Source organism: Cervus canadensis, chromosome 32 (genome assembly GCF_019320065.1).
Source record: "Cervus canadensis isolate Bull #8, Minnesota chromosome 32, ASM1932006v1, whole genome shotgun sequence".
Classification (NCBI taxonomy): Eukaryota; Metazoa; Chordata; class Mammalia; order Artiodactyla; family Cervidae; genus Cervus; species Cervus canadensis.
The window spans coordinates 15,929,576-15,944,894 of NC_057417.1; the positions used below are offsets into that span (position 1 = coordinate 15,929,576).

Below are 15,319 nucleotides of genomic sequence, written 5' to 3' on the forward strand. Positions count from 1 at the left end.
TGGACAGGGAGGCCTGGCCTGCTGTAGTCCATGGGGTTGCAAAGAGTCAGACACGACTGAGCAACTTAACTGACTGACTGTCTTGAACCATTGGGAAAAAAAAAAAAAAAGAAATGCTCAAACTGTTTACCCTGACCCACTCGCTCTATATGATCGAGCCCCAGTCCACCTCGCTGACCTCCTTGGCTAGGATTCTTCCTCTTGTTCATGAGATTCCTGCCACTCTGTCCATTCTGTCCTTCAACAAGTCATGTCTATTCTCCTTTCAGAGCTTCTGCACTTGATGATCCTTCTTCTGGGAACAATTTCCTTGATTCTTCTTTAGGCTGACTCCTTCTCCAGCTTTGATTTTTCTCAGCTCAAGCCACCCCCTCAGAATGCCCTCCTTGATTGTGTTCCCTAAATAATTCCTTCTGCCACTGCCCACACTGCTGTATCGTATTGAGTTACCCAATTTTCTTTTCTTTTCTTCACAGTACTTATCACTGCTTGCTTCACAGTATTTACCACTACTTTTTTTTGGTGTGCTTATGTGTTCATTGGCTGTCTCCTTAACCTAGAATGCAAGTTCCTTGGGGGCAGGGAATCTGTGTTGCTCACCATTGGATCCGCAGTGCCTACAGAAGACCTGGTAAATAAGTGGGTCTTGATAGATGTTTGTTGAATGATCTTGCGTGGCAAAATGGCCCTGATTTGGGGTCTACCTATCTGTAATACACAGTAAACATCTCACTTTAATCTTCCTTTTTCTAGTAACAGCACCCTCAAATTCCTCAAAGAATCAGCCCCTTACCGACTCTCAGTTCACACAAATTAAGGTGAATTTGGTCTTTCTCCCTGTGTGTCCAGAGGCAGATTGATAGCACAGACCTGAAAACCAGTGAACTCATTTCCTGGCTACTACAATTGATTCAGGTAGATCTGAACTAAATGGGTCAATGAGAAACCATCCCCAAGACGTTTGTTCTAACTGTTGATTGAGACATATCCTATTTCTTCTAGGGTTGCTCAGCTGGTAGAAGGCAAGCCAGGAGTTCTTTGTACATGAGAAGAAAGCCAGGCTGAGGATGGAGCCAGTGGAGAGGGAGACAGGGCTAAGATGAAAAAGCAGACTCTGGATGCCATTTGTGTGAAGCCTTGGGTTCAGTTGCTCATGAGCTTATCTACTTTTGTGCTTTTAAGTCACAGGCACTGATTGATTGCTCTTGCTTTTTGTACACCCTTTGAGTTGGATTTCTGTCAGTTCTAATCGGAAGCTTTGTGGTGGGTGGGGGAGTAAAGGATTGGGAGTTTGGGATTAGCAGATGCAAACTAGTATACATAGGATAGATAAACAACAAGGTCCTATTGGACCTATATTCAATATCCCATGATTAAACCATAATGGAAAATAATATGAAAAAGAATATACATATTAAAAATAATATATATATAACTAAATCACCTCACTGTACACTGGAAATTAACACAACATTGTAAATCAACTACTTTAATAAAATATTATAAAATAAAAATTTCATGACTAATAAGCTACCTCTCTAATTCTACTTCTCTTCATCTGTATAAATTAGGAATTACCACTGATCCTTGAACAATAGGATTTGAATGTTCTCTTCCACTTGCATGCTATTTTCAATAGTAAATATATACTATATATTTACTATATACAGTAAATATATATGGTACTATATAAAACACAGTTGGGTGGATCTGTGGATGCAGAGGAACTGCATCTATGTGTAGGCGGGCAGACTATAGGTTTTTTGTGGATTTTCAGCTGAACAGAGTGGTGGCACCCCCTAACCCCTCGATTGTTCTAGAATCAACTGTATGCTCATCTGCTAAAATTGAAAAGGTGAAATAAATTAAGAGGTCTGTTTTTGTCGTGTGATAATAATTTTGGACATAATCAAACCCACCTTAGAGGGTGGCTCCATAATGCTATTATGGATCCAGGCTTCTCCAACTTCATTTTATTTTCAGATATCTTAAACATGTACTTGTCATCTTCCAGTAACAAGTCATCTGGTCAACCTCTGAAACTGAGTTCCAGGTCCATGCAGGAAGAAACATAAGGTAAGGACAGCACACTGTGGGTTTGTAAAGTCTGACCACCAGCTCCCTTGAAGGAGATTTTACACACCGCAGAACAACTTTTTTTCTCCTATTTAAAAAGTTGTGGTAAAATTTATGTAACATAAAGTTTGCTATTTTCAATGTACAATTTAGTGGCATTAATTGCATCCACAATGTTAAGTAACCATCACCAAAATCTATTTCTAAAACATCTCATCACACAAAACAGTTTCTTAAACATTAAGCAATAACTCCCCATTCCCCTCTCCTCTTACGCCCTGATAACATCTAATCTACTTAATTTGCCTATTCTAGGTACTTCTTCTACACAGAATGGTATGATATTTGTCCTTTTGTGTCTGGCTTATTTCACTAAGCATAATGTCTTCAAGGTTCAATCATGCTGTAGCATGTATCCAAACTTCATTTCTTTTTATGGTTGAATAATATTCTATCGTATGTATAGAACACATATGTTAATCCATTCATCAGTTGATGGACCCTTGTGTTGTTTACACCTTTTGGCTATGGTCTGGAAAACACTTTAACTACATTTTATTGGTCAGAATTTTGTTACAGGATCACCTTTCTCTTCAAGGAAGACTGAAAAGTGTGATTTTCTTTGAAGTAGACAAAGAGCATCCCCAACTACAACTGGAGTTTTACTAGTTAAAAAGAAATGAAGAAAGGTCATTAAGGAAGCAACTATCAGACTCTGCAACAGTCCACCCCTATGCCAGTGAATGTCTTTCCATAAATAGAACACACTGACATCCTCCCAAAGGAAACAATCACAAACTCTTATCCACTGAGAGGTTAGGATTTCTGGGCAATTTGTAGTCTTCTTCAACAGATCTGGGTGTGTCTGCTCTTGATCTAAACTAAAGGATAACACTTTTGCTACCAGTTCACCCATTATTTAATTTTGCAGGTGGAACCAGGTAAACATTAAGAGCTTCTTCTAAAGGCAAAGGCAGGTATATAGAGCATCCATGGGTTCATAGAAATTATCCAACCCAACTGAATAAAAATAACAAAATTTCTCTTTTCTGGGAATGGAAGAAGTTTTTTGGCTAACAAGGAGGAACTCCTTTATCTGTTACTTTCCATCACTTTCTCTCCGACCTCTGGAAGATTCTTCTTTGTCCATATCTCTCTCCCTGGACTCATCAATTCAGGGAGAACATGCTTCCTCTTGGACTTAAGAATCTTTCAGGAGTTTACTTTTTAGAGGTGTCCTAGGCTAAAGGTTACTACCCAAGCTTAGGATATAGTTGGCAAAATAATTCCTCTAAAAAGCAAATAAATTTGTAACATTTTCTGGAAGAGTATTCATGGCCAAACATCTCCTCTGTACATAATATACAAGCATGAAGAGTATGCCATACTAATGCCACATCACACTCCAATCATACTAAACTCCTTTCATTTCCTCAAGCTCTTTACGCTCCAGGGCATTGCACATACCAATCTAAATGCCTGGAACACAGTTTTCCCTGATCCTTACTTGGCTACTCATCCTTAAGGGCTCTGTTACCTCTGTGAAGCCTTTTCCAATGACTTCCAGTGACATGAACTGCCGCTGACTTGCACTGCCCCTAGCAGAGTGCTAACTAGTCTTTGTTGATGTTTTAGGTAGAGTTGCTTAGAAGCTGAGCCTGAAGCAGGGAATCATATGCAGGTAACTTCTAGAAGTAGTGTTCTTTAAGAAAAACCTAGTGGAGTATGGGAACCAGCATACAGAGAGGCAGTGAGTACCCACCTGTGACTTCCCAGAGAAGCAGTATTAGTTTTGCCAGGGAACTTGCTAGAAATGAAAGATTTCATGAACCATCCTAGAAACTCTGGGAATGGAACCAGTAAGCTGACTCTTAAAATTATTTATTTAGCTGCTCTGGATCTTAGTTGTGCCATGTGGGATCTAGTTCCCTGGTCAGGGATTGAACCCAGGCACCCTGCATCGGGAGTGTGGAGTCGCAGCCACTGGACCACCAGGAAGGTCCCATAAGCTGTTGTTTAACCAGCCTTGTAAGTGATGCACAACTCAAGTTTGAGAACCACAGTGAGAGGGGACAAAGTCAAACGAGGATGTGGTCCCAGGTAAAATCTAGCCTTGGCCTGACCCACGGAGGACTCTGGAACATAAGTTGCACCACAGAATTCTCTCTGCCTTTGACAAGAAGAAAGACTTTTGCATCCCTGTATCAGCCACTCATTGACTGTAGGCTGTCCCTAGGGTAGGGCTCCCTTGGGGAGGCAGCTCCTATCAGCTAAGAGCAGTTCTTCCAAGAAGGGACAACCAAGGGCTGGCAGAGGGGTAGGAAGGTTGGGGCTACAAATGCACCAACCTAGCAAAGGGAATCTAGGCATCTATGGGATACTAACAGCATCCGTTTCAATTGTTCTTATTTGTTCAATTATCTTTGTTCTCTCCATTAGACTGAGTTCCAAGTGATCAAGAACAAAGTCTTTCTTGCTTATTATTAACTTACCAGTGCCTATCATGGTGTGTGAAATGTAATAGTTATTTATTAAGTTAATTGATTAGTCAAATGCTGATTGAGCACTTACGATATCCTGGGTACTGACCCAGGGTCTTGTAATTTAGATGTGAATTCTTTTGCTCTAGTGGGGAGGTGGCAATAAACACATAGATGCATATACATACATATGAACATACGTGTATATGTATATAAGATTGTGTCAGCGTGCACCCCAATGTTCATCACAGCACTGTTTATAATAGCCAGGACATGGAAGCAACCTAGATGCCCATCAGCAGATGAATGGATAAGGAAGCTGTGGTACATATACATCATGGAATATTACTCAGCCGTTAAAAAGAATTCATTTGAACCAGTTCTAATGAGATGGATGAAACTGGAGTCCATTATACAGAGTGAAGTAAGCCAGAAAGATAAAGAACATTACAGCATACTAACACATATATATGGAATTTAGAAAGATGGTAACGACAACCCTTTATGCAAAACAGAAAAAGAGACACAGAAGTACAGAACAGACTTTTGAACTCTGTGGGAGAAGGTGAGGGTGGGATGTTGCGAAAGAACAGCATGTATATTATCTATGGTGAAACAGGTCACCAGCCCAGGTGGGATGCATGAGACAAGTGCTCGGGCCTGGTGCACTGGGAAGACCCAGAGGAATCGGGTGGAGAGGGAGGTGGGAGGGGGGATCGGGATGGGGAACACGTGTAAATCTATTGCTGATTCATGTCAATGTATGACAAAACCCACTGAAAAAATAAATAAATAAATTAATTAATTAATTAAAAAAAAGATTGTGTCAGATATTGGAAAATGCTATAAAGAAATAAAAAGCAGAGGGAGAGGACAGAGAGAAGAATGAGGTGTTATTTTAGAACAGTTAAAGAAGGATTCTCTGAGAATGCGACATTTGAGCTGAGATATGAATGAAGTGAGGGACTGAACCACGAGAAGGAACATCTGGTGGAAGTAACTTCTATGTGAATTCAAAATTATTTCAAAATAAATGTTTTCTTATGAAAAGGATATCTCGGGGGAGAGCATTCCAGAGAATGGTTGGATGAATCACAGGAAACACCTGGCATTTCTATACTGATAAAGCAGGAGGAGGCTGGAAGAGATGGACAAGTGGCATGCTACTTAATGCTTTCATTTATTTTTTAATCGACTTCAAACATTTATCAAAGTATACATGCTCAAGATTTTCTGAAAATCAAATAGGATCAAAGGGGATGCCAGGAAAAGCAGCTCCTGGTCCCACTCCTGCTCTTCTCTCCAAAAGTTACCATGGTTAGCTGGTAACTTTTCTGTCTTGAGTGAGTGAATGAAAGTCGTTCAGTCATGTCTGACTCTTTGTGACCCCATGGACTGTAGCCCACCAAGCTCCTCTGTCCATAGAACTCTCCAGGCAAGAATACTGGAGTGGATTGTCATTCCCTTCTCCAGGGCATCATCCCAACCCAGAGACTGAACCTGGGTCTCTTGCATTGACAGGCAGATTCTTTACCATCTGCGTCACTTTAGTTTAACTTGAAAGTGGCTCAGTCATGTCCGACTCTTTGTGGTCCCATGGACTATACAGTCCAAGGAATTCTCCAGGCCAGGATACTGGAGTGGGTAGCCATTCTCTTCTCCAGGGGATCTTCCCAACCCAGGGATTGAACCCAGGTCTCCCACATTGCAGGTGGATTCTTTACCAGCTGAGCCACAAGGAAAGCCCGCTCCAAACACAGTTGTTGAATTTTTATGGTTCCTATATTGATTACCTTCATAACTTTCAATGACATACTCCAACCTCTAGAACTTCCATCAGCTATTGACAGCATACCCTGGCTGTTCTCTATGTAATACCTGGATGTTGCATCCCCACCATTCCTTCCCTCCTCCAATCATCCAACTCCTATCACAGGTGCAGATAGGAGGGACCTAATTTTCAAGTATTTGAGTGCAAGAGAATAGGGGATTTTGGCTACTGAAAGAAGGTCAGTAAGGCTAAAGTTTAAATAACATGAGGATGTGTTCTATAACCATATTTCATTTTCAACACTTTGAATCTAGAAGTGAAAAAACCCGTAACTAGACTATGTGAGAACATAAAGGGGGAATTATGGGATGGCAGACAGGGCACCCTTGGTCCACATCTGCTTAGTTTTCACCATTTCCTTAACTTACATTCATGTGGGTGACTTTACCACAGACAAGTTTTTCTCTTTCAGCTTATGTTCCTTGGAAGAAGGGCATAGACAAAGGTGAAGCTGGGGGGTACATTCAGCCCAGTTCTACCTCTGGCAGAGGCTCCAATATCTTCAGAGCCTTATATCCTGTTATCTTCTCATTCATGATCATGTTTTACTGCTGAACCCCTGGGCATCATCAGAGTGGCTCCAGAAGTGAATCACGTGGATTTTTCATAGCAATCTTTTGAGTCGTCTGGAAAGTTCCTCCTACTCTGAGAACTGTCCTCCCTCCCTCAACTCATAGGAGCTGGTCCCAGTAGCTATGTCCATACTACCACAACCCTGTCTCCATGATCACAGCAGGTTGGGCTGGAAAGTGGCACATGACACAATCTGTTTATTTCCCCTGGAAGTTTTTAATTGAGACTAAAACTGTCCTTTTGAGTCTGGGTGGATCTCTTGGATAGAGGAGACATAAAACCTCAACATCTAGCTTCCCTCTTGAGGATTAACAAGGAGAGAAGGCAAAATAATCTTTTTCCAACTAAAGATATGGAAAGAGGCAGAGATGAAAAATAGAGTGACTGTCAAGACTCCTGATGGCTTTTATTCCCTGGTTTTAGCTCCTTGCTGAGGCCTGATAATGTCTTTGCTTAAAGATTTCTTGAAGCAGCACCATATCCTCATATCAAAACTCCAATCCCTTAAACTAACTCCAATGAGTTTCTTCTATTTACAGCCAAAATATACTAGCAAAATATCCCCTACTATATAATGGGCTTCTTGAGGGGCAGGTAGGAACCATATTTATGTATACTTCAAACTGCTAAGCAGAATGCTTTGTACATAGTAGGCACTCACAAAGTATTTATTGAATTGAATCAGCTGCTGGTACTCATTCCTAAATGACACAACCACTTTCAGGGGCCCTGACCCCTCCTGAGGTGAGGGTAATTCTGACCTAGGAGAAGAAGAACAGAAAAAAGTACAGATGTATCTTGCCAGCTACTCAACTAGCTAAGAATCCAATCACCAGACTCCTCTGTCCACGGAATTCTCCAGGCAAGAATACTGGAATGGGTAACCATTCCCTTTTCCAGGGGATCTTCCCAACTCAGGGATCGAATCCAGGTCTCCTGCGTTGCAGGCAGATTCTTTACCATCTGAGCCATCACGGAAACCCCTAAGAATCCAAAGGAAGCTGATAAAAAGAAGCCTTAATAAGAGTCTCAAACATCAGTTGCAAGCATCTGAGTGCTTCCAGGTCTCCTGCCACATTAGTTGGATCAAAGAAGGTCATCAGCAAACACAGAAAGAGCCTGGCTCCATCACTGTTATAAAAAGATAGTGCTTTGAATCACGGGTCCCTGATGGATCTGGTGAAAGAGCCCTCTAGTGGTAAGAAACGAGCAATTACATCTAGGCTTAGAAGCGGATGCTACGCACCCATGTACACACACCTACACATTCAGTTGAATGAAAGGATGAGGTCACCCCCTAGTAAGTGGGGAGGCATCATCAGGAACTAACTGATGGCCTTCCTGCCTCTGCACTCCCACTCCACTCAGGTGTTCTGATTCTCCAAACGCAAGTTCAGGTCTTCCCATACTCTGTGATCAACTTTGAACTAGTCTGTGATCAGTTTTGGACCTGGGGAGGGGAGAACAGGGGAGGGGAGAGGCAGGGGAGAACCCTGCCTCACCAAGCCAAAAGCTCAGTATACATTTTCACTCTTGTTATATTGATCCTTCTCTCCTTTAGAATTGTCCACATCCTGAGCCGTGATCATCACCTTCATCTGCCTGAGCTCCTGACCCTTCTCCCCAACCCCACACAGTTTGCCTGGATGTTTGATTCCATTCTCCTGGACCTTCTGGGAACCACACCTTGTGTGTCTGGGCTTATATTATAGATCACGGAGGTAGAGAGAAGGGCTGATGTTGTTTTACTGTGAGTTTGGTGAATGGATTGATTGCAGCACACTCTCCCAAAGCCCATTGACCTTCCAATCACGTGATCCTGCTTTGGGAAAAGACCTTTCTCACTCCTATCAGAGGAAGGGTGAAAACAGATCCTGGAGTAGTTGCTTTGGTCATTATTAGTTATTTCATATTATTTAAGTTTTTGAGATGGGGAAGGGAAATTTCACTAACCTAGTAACCCTTTTCAGGGAAGACCAGCTTCACCTCCATCTTACATAGGGCTTTTTCCTTTAAAAAAAAAACAAAAAAGGAAGCTTTATTGAGAAGCAAATTTCATTTCGGGAAAGAAAAAACAATAAATAACTTATAGAAGGTTTGGTGCATTTTCCCCCATTACCTCCTATCGTTCTTCTGGGATATGACTAGCTGTGGTCTTGGCCCCAAGTTTATCTGTTCCATTTTGGTTATGTGGCAAGCTTTCAGTATTTCTACTTCCTGCCTACAAATCAGTGTTTGTGATCCATGACACATGCATATGCAAGTTAGTCTATGTAGGTGCATAAACCTACACTACACCTATACTTAGGCATGTACACCCACAAATGCATACAGCTATGCATTTGCAACAAATAGGCTTATAACACTGTAAGCAGGTACTGTCATACACATATATACATACATACATATATATACATACATGCTTTACTTCTACAACAAATTCCCAGGCATTCAGAACTCATAACTAAATTGGACACAGCACAAGTAAACATCTAAATACAATCACACGATGACTACTATGCATTCAAATCTACACATGCACGTGCAGGTATATCTAACACCAAGAACCAAATATTTAAGTGAATTTAAGAGCAAAAGCATACAAGCAAAGTAGCAGAGTCACCAAGAAGTCGTGAGCTGCATTTGAGAACTCTTCTGTGAATTGTTGCTATTCAGTCTTCTGGATAGAGGCTCTCAGACAGAGAGCCAGAAATGTCACCAGGGGACTGTACGTGTCTGCGATTACCTACCATTATCTTTTTGTCCAGTTAAATAACATTCAAATATGACAGCTGGTTATGAACACTTCTCAGGGGCTGCAGAAACAACCCAAGCAGCCTCGATTTCGAACGCCCAACCTCTGGGTATCTGTCCCATCGTGCCACAGGACAGAAATAATGAGGGCATTCTGTGGACTTAGTCTACTTGGCATGCTCAAGTATATGCCAGGACACATGGTGATAAAGAGCTAGTTGAATTAAATGCTGATCCTTGGTGGTTCAGATGGTAAAGAATCTGCCTGCAATGTGGGAGACCCAGGTTTGATCTCTGGGTTGGGAAGATCCCCAGAAGAAGTGAATAACGACCTACTCCAGTATTCTTGTCTGGAGAATTCCATGGACAGAGGAGCCTGCCAGGCTGGGTGCATGGGATAGCAAAGAGTTGGACACGACTGAGCAACTAACACCTACAACAATGACTATTTCCAAGGAAGAGTCTCACTAGCTTTCGGGTGTGCACCAACATTTGCACTTGGGACTAACAAGGAAAGCAGACCTAACTTCACTTGCATCCTGTCTAACTTAGACAAGAACGTTAACAAATGATCATCCAAGGGACCTTTGAAGAGAATCTGACATTTTCAGCGACTCTCCCACCTTGACTCCATCACCACCACCACCCTCAAAATGTACGGTTGTGAAAATATATGTGTGTTTAGAGATCAATATCTCACACTCCCTGGGCCCAAATCCCTAATATGTGTATAATAGAGTCTACATACTTCTGGCTCCTTCTGTCTTTTAGGAATACATGATCATATGTATATGAACAGTTCCGGGTCTGATCTGAGCACGTTGTCTCCGTTGTAAACCAGAGCTCCAGAGAAAGGAGGGTAGACATATTGGTTTGTTTTCTGGGGAGCCAAATTGAGTAGACTATACACAGATGTTCCTGTGACAACACTTTTTTGCCCGCCCAAGTGAGCCATAGAACCGTTGCCCCGAGTCGCCGGTCCCTTTAAGAAGACTCGGTCTTCCCCAATGGGCTCCAGCGGCGCCCGCAGCAAAAGGCAAACTTGCCTGGCTCATTGGTGGTGGGGGAAATGCCGCGTTGGGTGGGAGCTGAGAGAGCGCCAGAGTGCGCTGCAGGCTCCTTTCCCCTTCCCCTTTCCTTAACCCTTCCGGGAGCGGGGAGCGGGGGAACCGGGTCGTGCTGCAGCGCGCCTGAGGAGCCGGGGCGCTGACTGCCCTGGGCTCCCGAAACTTTGCGCGGAGCGTGGGTTGACTAGGTTGAGAAGAGCAGGTGGGCTGGCCTGGGAGGGGCGGGAGGAAGACCCACCCGTCAGTATCCCAGGTCTCTCGCCCGGGCGTTAGGAAGGCGCGGGTGCAGCGGCAGCAGAGGAGCTGTCCCTTCAGCACCACGGACCTAAAGCCTGGTCGTTAGGAAGGCGGGGGCGGGGCAACAGGCGGGGAGCTGTCCCTTCAGCACCGCGGACCTTTGCCCTCCGATGAAACCTCTCGGCCCCCGCCCCAGGACTGTCTTTCCTCCAGTTTGAGCGGGGGTGTCGGGAGCAGGCGGTGAGCTTTCCTGGGAGGCTGGGGAAGCAATGAACACTCTTCTCAGCGACTCGCCTCCCAGCAGTGCTATTTTTTGCCATCCGCCCTCACCCCCAGCACACGCGCTCGCACACACACGCACGCACACACACACACACACACACACACATAGTCCTCTCTGGATTTCTTTGCCTTGAGTCTCCCGGGGCTGTGAGGAGCCAGGCGCATCTCAGACCGAGCTGGCAGCTCCAGGCTCCAGAGCCATGCCCTGCACGGACCCTCATCCTTACCAAGCTCCCGAGGAATGAAAGGAAACCAGGGACCCTCAGAAGGCAGCAGTGATGTGGACCAACCCCCGGGAGCCTGCACCCTTCCGAGGGCCATAGGCGACCCAGGGAACTGGAGAGAGCTCCAGACAGGAAAACCCAGCTTTCCCAAAGTCCCTGTGGATGCCGACAAAAGGAGACCTGAATTTTTGGAAGAGCCTGTCCTAGGTTACCCAGCTGCAGAGTGATTTTTCCCCTCTGGCATTGAATCTCCCTCTCCAACCCCCAGCCGTCCAGAGTACCATGAAGAATTATGAGGATGTGTGACAGAGGAGTCCAGATGTTGATCACTACTGTGGGAGCCTTTGCAGCATTTAGTTTAATGACCATTGCAGTGGGCACGGACTACTGGTTATATTCCAGAGGTGTGTGCAGGACTAAATCTACAAGTGATAATGAAACCAGCAGGAAGAATGAAGAAGTAATGACCCATTCCGGGCTGTGGAGGACCTGCTGCCTAGAAGGTATTTACTAATTCCTCTCAACGGCCCCTAACAATCCAGTTTCTGATTTTTTGCTATTCCAGTGTGTGGTTGGGGGAGACAGAGGCAGTGATGGGGAAAGAGGATAGTTCGAATTGTTGCCGAGAATTTGCAGGTGTCCAGACTGTTCCAAGCAAGACTAATGCAGTGTGGGATGAAAGGGTTGGGTCTTGTTGGTTGTTTTTGGTATGAGCTTCATGAGATGAGATTTTGTGGCTCTCCAGGCAGCTTCTGCAGTTGAGAAAAGTCTTCAAATCTAAGATCCCCAGGCATATTGTGAACTACTTTGCTTTGATCTCTGGCTTGAGATGGGGTCTCTGGCTCTGCTTAAATTGCATTTCAGTGGAGAAGAGGTGACAGGAGAGGAAGGGAAGGAAGGGAAAGCAGGAGGGGGAGAGCGAGAGATTGGTTATGACCTAGCCTGGCAGACTCTAAGCTATTTCCTGATTTCTCAACATAGTCTTATCAGTTTCTTCTGAGTTGGGTCTAACTAGATATTTTCATGAACTTCCATTGCCAGTCAGTTCCAGACTAACCTATATGAACCTCTACACACACACACACACACACATTTTATGAAAACATTAATACATATTTCTCCATTTGGGATCAAAACAAAACTGAAGTCTTGGTATTTAGTGTCCACCTGTCTTCTTTCCTAAAGCATTTGCAAAGCCAAAATGTATATTTCTATGACATTTGCATAAGACCGATTCTCAAGAATCACAGCATACCACTTCTCATTCAAAAAATTGAGACTTCATTCTAAATTACAATGAAGAGGACAAACCAATCTTAGAATGTCAAGCCTGTCTCACTATTAAACTTGCCTTCAGAACACAAGAAGTCACTCTCAGCATCATTGGGCAATGCCTGGATGTTAGTAGGAGTAAATCAAAAAATAGAGAAGGAAATCAAAGCTCTTTAGAGACTGTGTGCCTGAGGGAAGGAACTGGATTAGAGGGGCAGAAAGGAGTTTTCTCAGGCTTCTGAGGAATCTGTGAAGCTTGTCATAGTGATGAGCAAGGAAATCTGTGTTTCCTATGTGCTTTCCTCCCCTGCCTGCCATTGGTTCTCCATGCCTGCATTCCCACTGGCTGGCATTTGTCAGGGCTTCTTGAGAAGTTGCATTTACGTAAATTGCTTAGGAAATCATGCTATGACATCACTTGCTAGTGTAATATTGCATCATTCCCTGGCCTTCCTCCCATGATCTGACACTCTGAACAACTGCTCTCCTGACTGTAGCACTACTAGAGTTGATTCTGTTTCCACCGCAAATCTGCAACTGGTGGGAAGCCCAGGTAGGAAAGGATGATTTAAATGCAACAGGATTACTACACTTGCTGTCTGAAGACCTTGGTTATGCTGCAAACTATGTGACCTTGGCCAAGACATTTACCTATCCAACTCTGAGCATATTAATCTGGTAGATGATTAATCTGGCGTAGGTGTTCAGGAATTAGCACTATCCAAAAGTCTTATTATATTCAATGTACTGATGGAAACTCTTTCTTAAACATTGACAAAAATCTATTTGTGGTCAGATATGGTGAAGTCATTTACCTCAGGGAAATGCCATAATTCTCTTTCCTATGTTAACAATAAGGAATTGAGTCACCTTTATAAAGCTGCAATTTGGTGGATGTTTTGGTGCCTATGTGATTCTAAGGATGACATAAAAAAAAAAAAAATCTGAGGTGGCTTCCAAGCCAAAAATGGCATACAGGTAGACCATATTTCAGTTATTTTCAAATTTTCTGCCTCTTTGATGTAAATCTGGGAATACACAATTAAGCACCAATTTTGGCCTCCCTCATTAGGTCCTAAAATTCCTGAATCCTTGCTCAAAATTTCTCAACTGATGATTTCTCTTTTCTCCAACATCATGTCCTACACCCACAGTTTGTACAAGGAATTAGAACCCCACCCAGGCATTATGTGGGCTTAGTGGGAGAAGTGAGGATTTGAATCAAGAAGAAATTGGATTATTCTAAGATATATTCTTGGTCAGGTGGATTCTTCTGAGAAAATTTTCTTGCAGTCTCCATGCAATGTGACCCAGGTATTTTATTTTTTACCTTTTTGAAGTATTAATACAGTGAGCTGCACCAACTTTAATGAATCACAATGAAATTTTAGCTATGTGTTCACCCATATAATCAACACCAAAATAGGCTTGGCTGAAATCTGAAGCTAAGATTTTCCTTCATGCAATGAACGTATCAAGTGTTCAAGGAATTTGCAGGAGCATCTGCTTTCTGCATGGGAAGCCACATGCAGTAGGCAGCATCCATCTTCTGCTGGAATGAAGGTGTACAGCCGTCTCCTGTTCCATATCTCCTGTCTTCCAAAGCCTCAGCATCTTCATTTTTCTGGCCCTTTAAGTGTCAAAGGATAACTGGGTGGGAGAGGGCATCCATACTTTTTTAAGAGTCATGAGAGAATATGACTATTTCGTACAAGAAGGAGAGAATGTTCCAGAGGGACACGACAGCTGTCTGCAAATATCTGAAGGGCTGTCATATGGAAAAGAGACTCAAAATGTTCTATGTGGCCTCAAGAGGATAGAAGTAGGAGCTAGAGGAAAACAGGTTTTACCTCAGTGTAAGTAACTCTCCAATATGGCATAAGAAGCTTTCAGAGGTTATGAGTTGTCTACCACCAAAAATAGTCAAGTATAAGAAAACTACATTAATTGTTTCCAGATTTAACTAGTCATCAGATTCACATGGGGAGATTTTAAAAGTAGATAATAAGGCCCCCACAACTAGGTTCTTGGCCTCCATGGGTCTCCAGTAGGTCACTTGGAATCTTAATTTTCTAAAAGTCTTCCAAGCAATATATGATATTAATGCCAAGCCACATTGAGTATTTACAATGGGTCTGGAAATAACTATGTGTGTTAGGAAGGATCACATCTCTCAAGTGAGAGAAGAGATGTTTCCAGTTTTCCTTTCTGTAACTCAGCAGAACATCATATATATGTAGCACTTATTATGTGCTAGGATTGTGCTAAGAACTTTGAAAAATTAACTCCTTCATCTTCAAAGGCTGTCAGTGTTGTGGGTATAAGTATTAGCCTCATTTTGTAGATGAGAAAACTGAGGCCAGGAGAAGTTATAGAACTTGCCCAAGGTCTCATGCCTAAACTCAGTGGACACTACTTTGCCTAAGCCATGTTGCTCCCCCTAGCACTTCCTAGAGAACATTGATTCATGCTCCAGCAGAGGATAGGTTGCTACTGGTACAAATATTAACCTGTGAGAGAGCC

At 43.1% G+C, this 15,319-nt stretch overlaps 1 protein-coding gene across 1 annotated transcript in view; it reads left to right on the forward strand.

Moving 5' to 3' along the window:
* Positions 1-10,645: 10,645 nt before the first annotated feature.
* Positions 10,646-15,319, forward strand: part of CACNG3 (calcium voltage-gated channel auxiliary subunit gamma 3) — a 95,720-nt gene continuing 91,046 nt past the window's right edge. Inside the window, exon 1 of the mRNA XM_043455780.1 lies at positions 10,646-12,027. Within this exon, the coding sequence (XP_043311715.1) occupies positions 11,817-12,027 (211 nt within the window). The 5' untranslated portion in view covers positions 10,646-11,816. The remainder of the gene's footprint in view (positions 12,028-15,319) is intronic.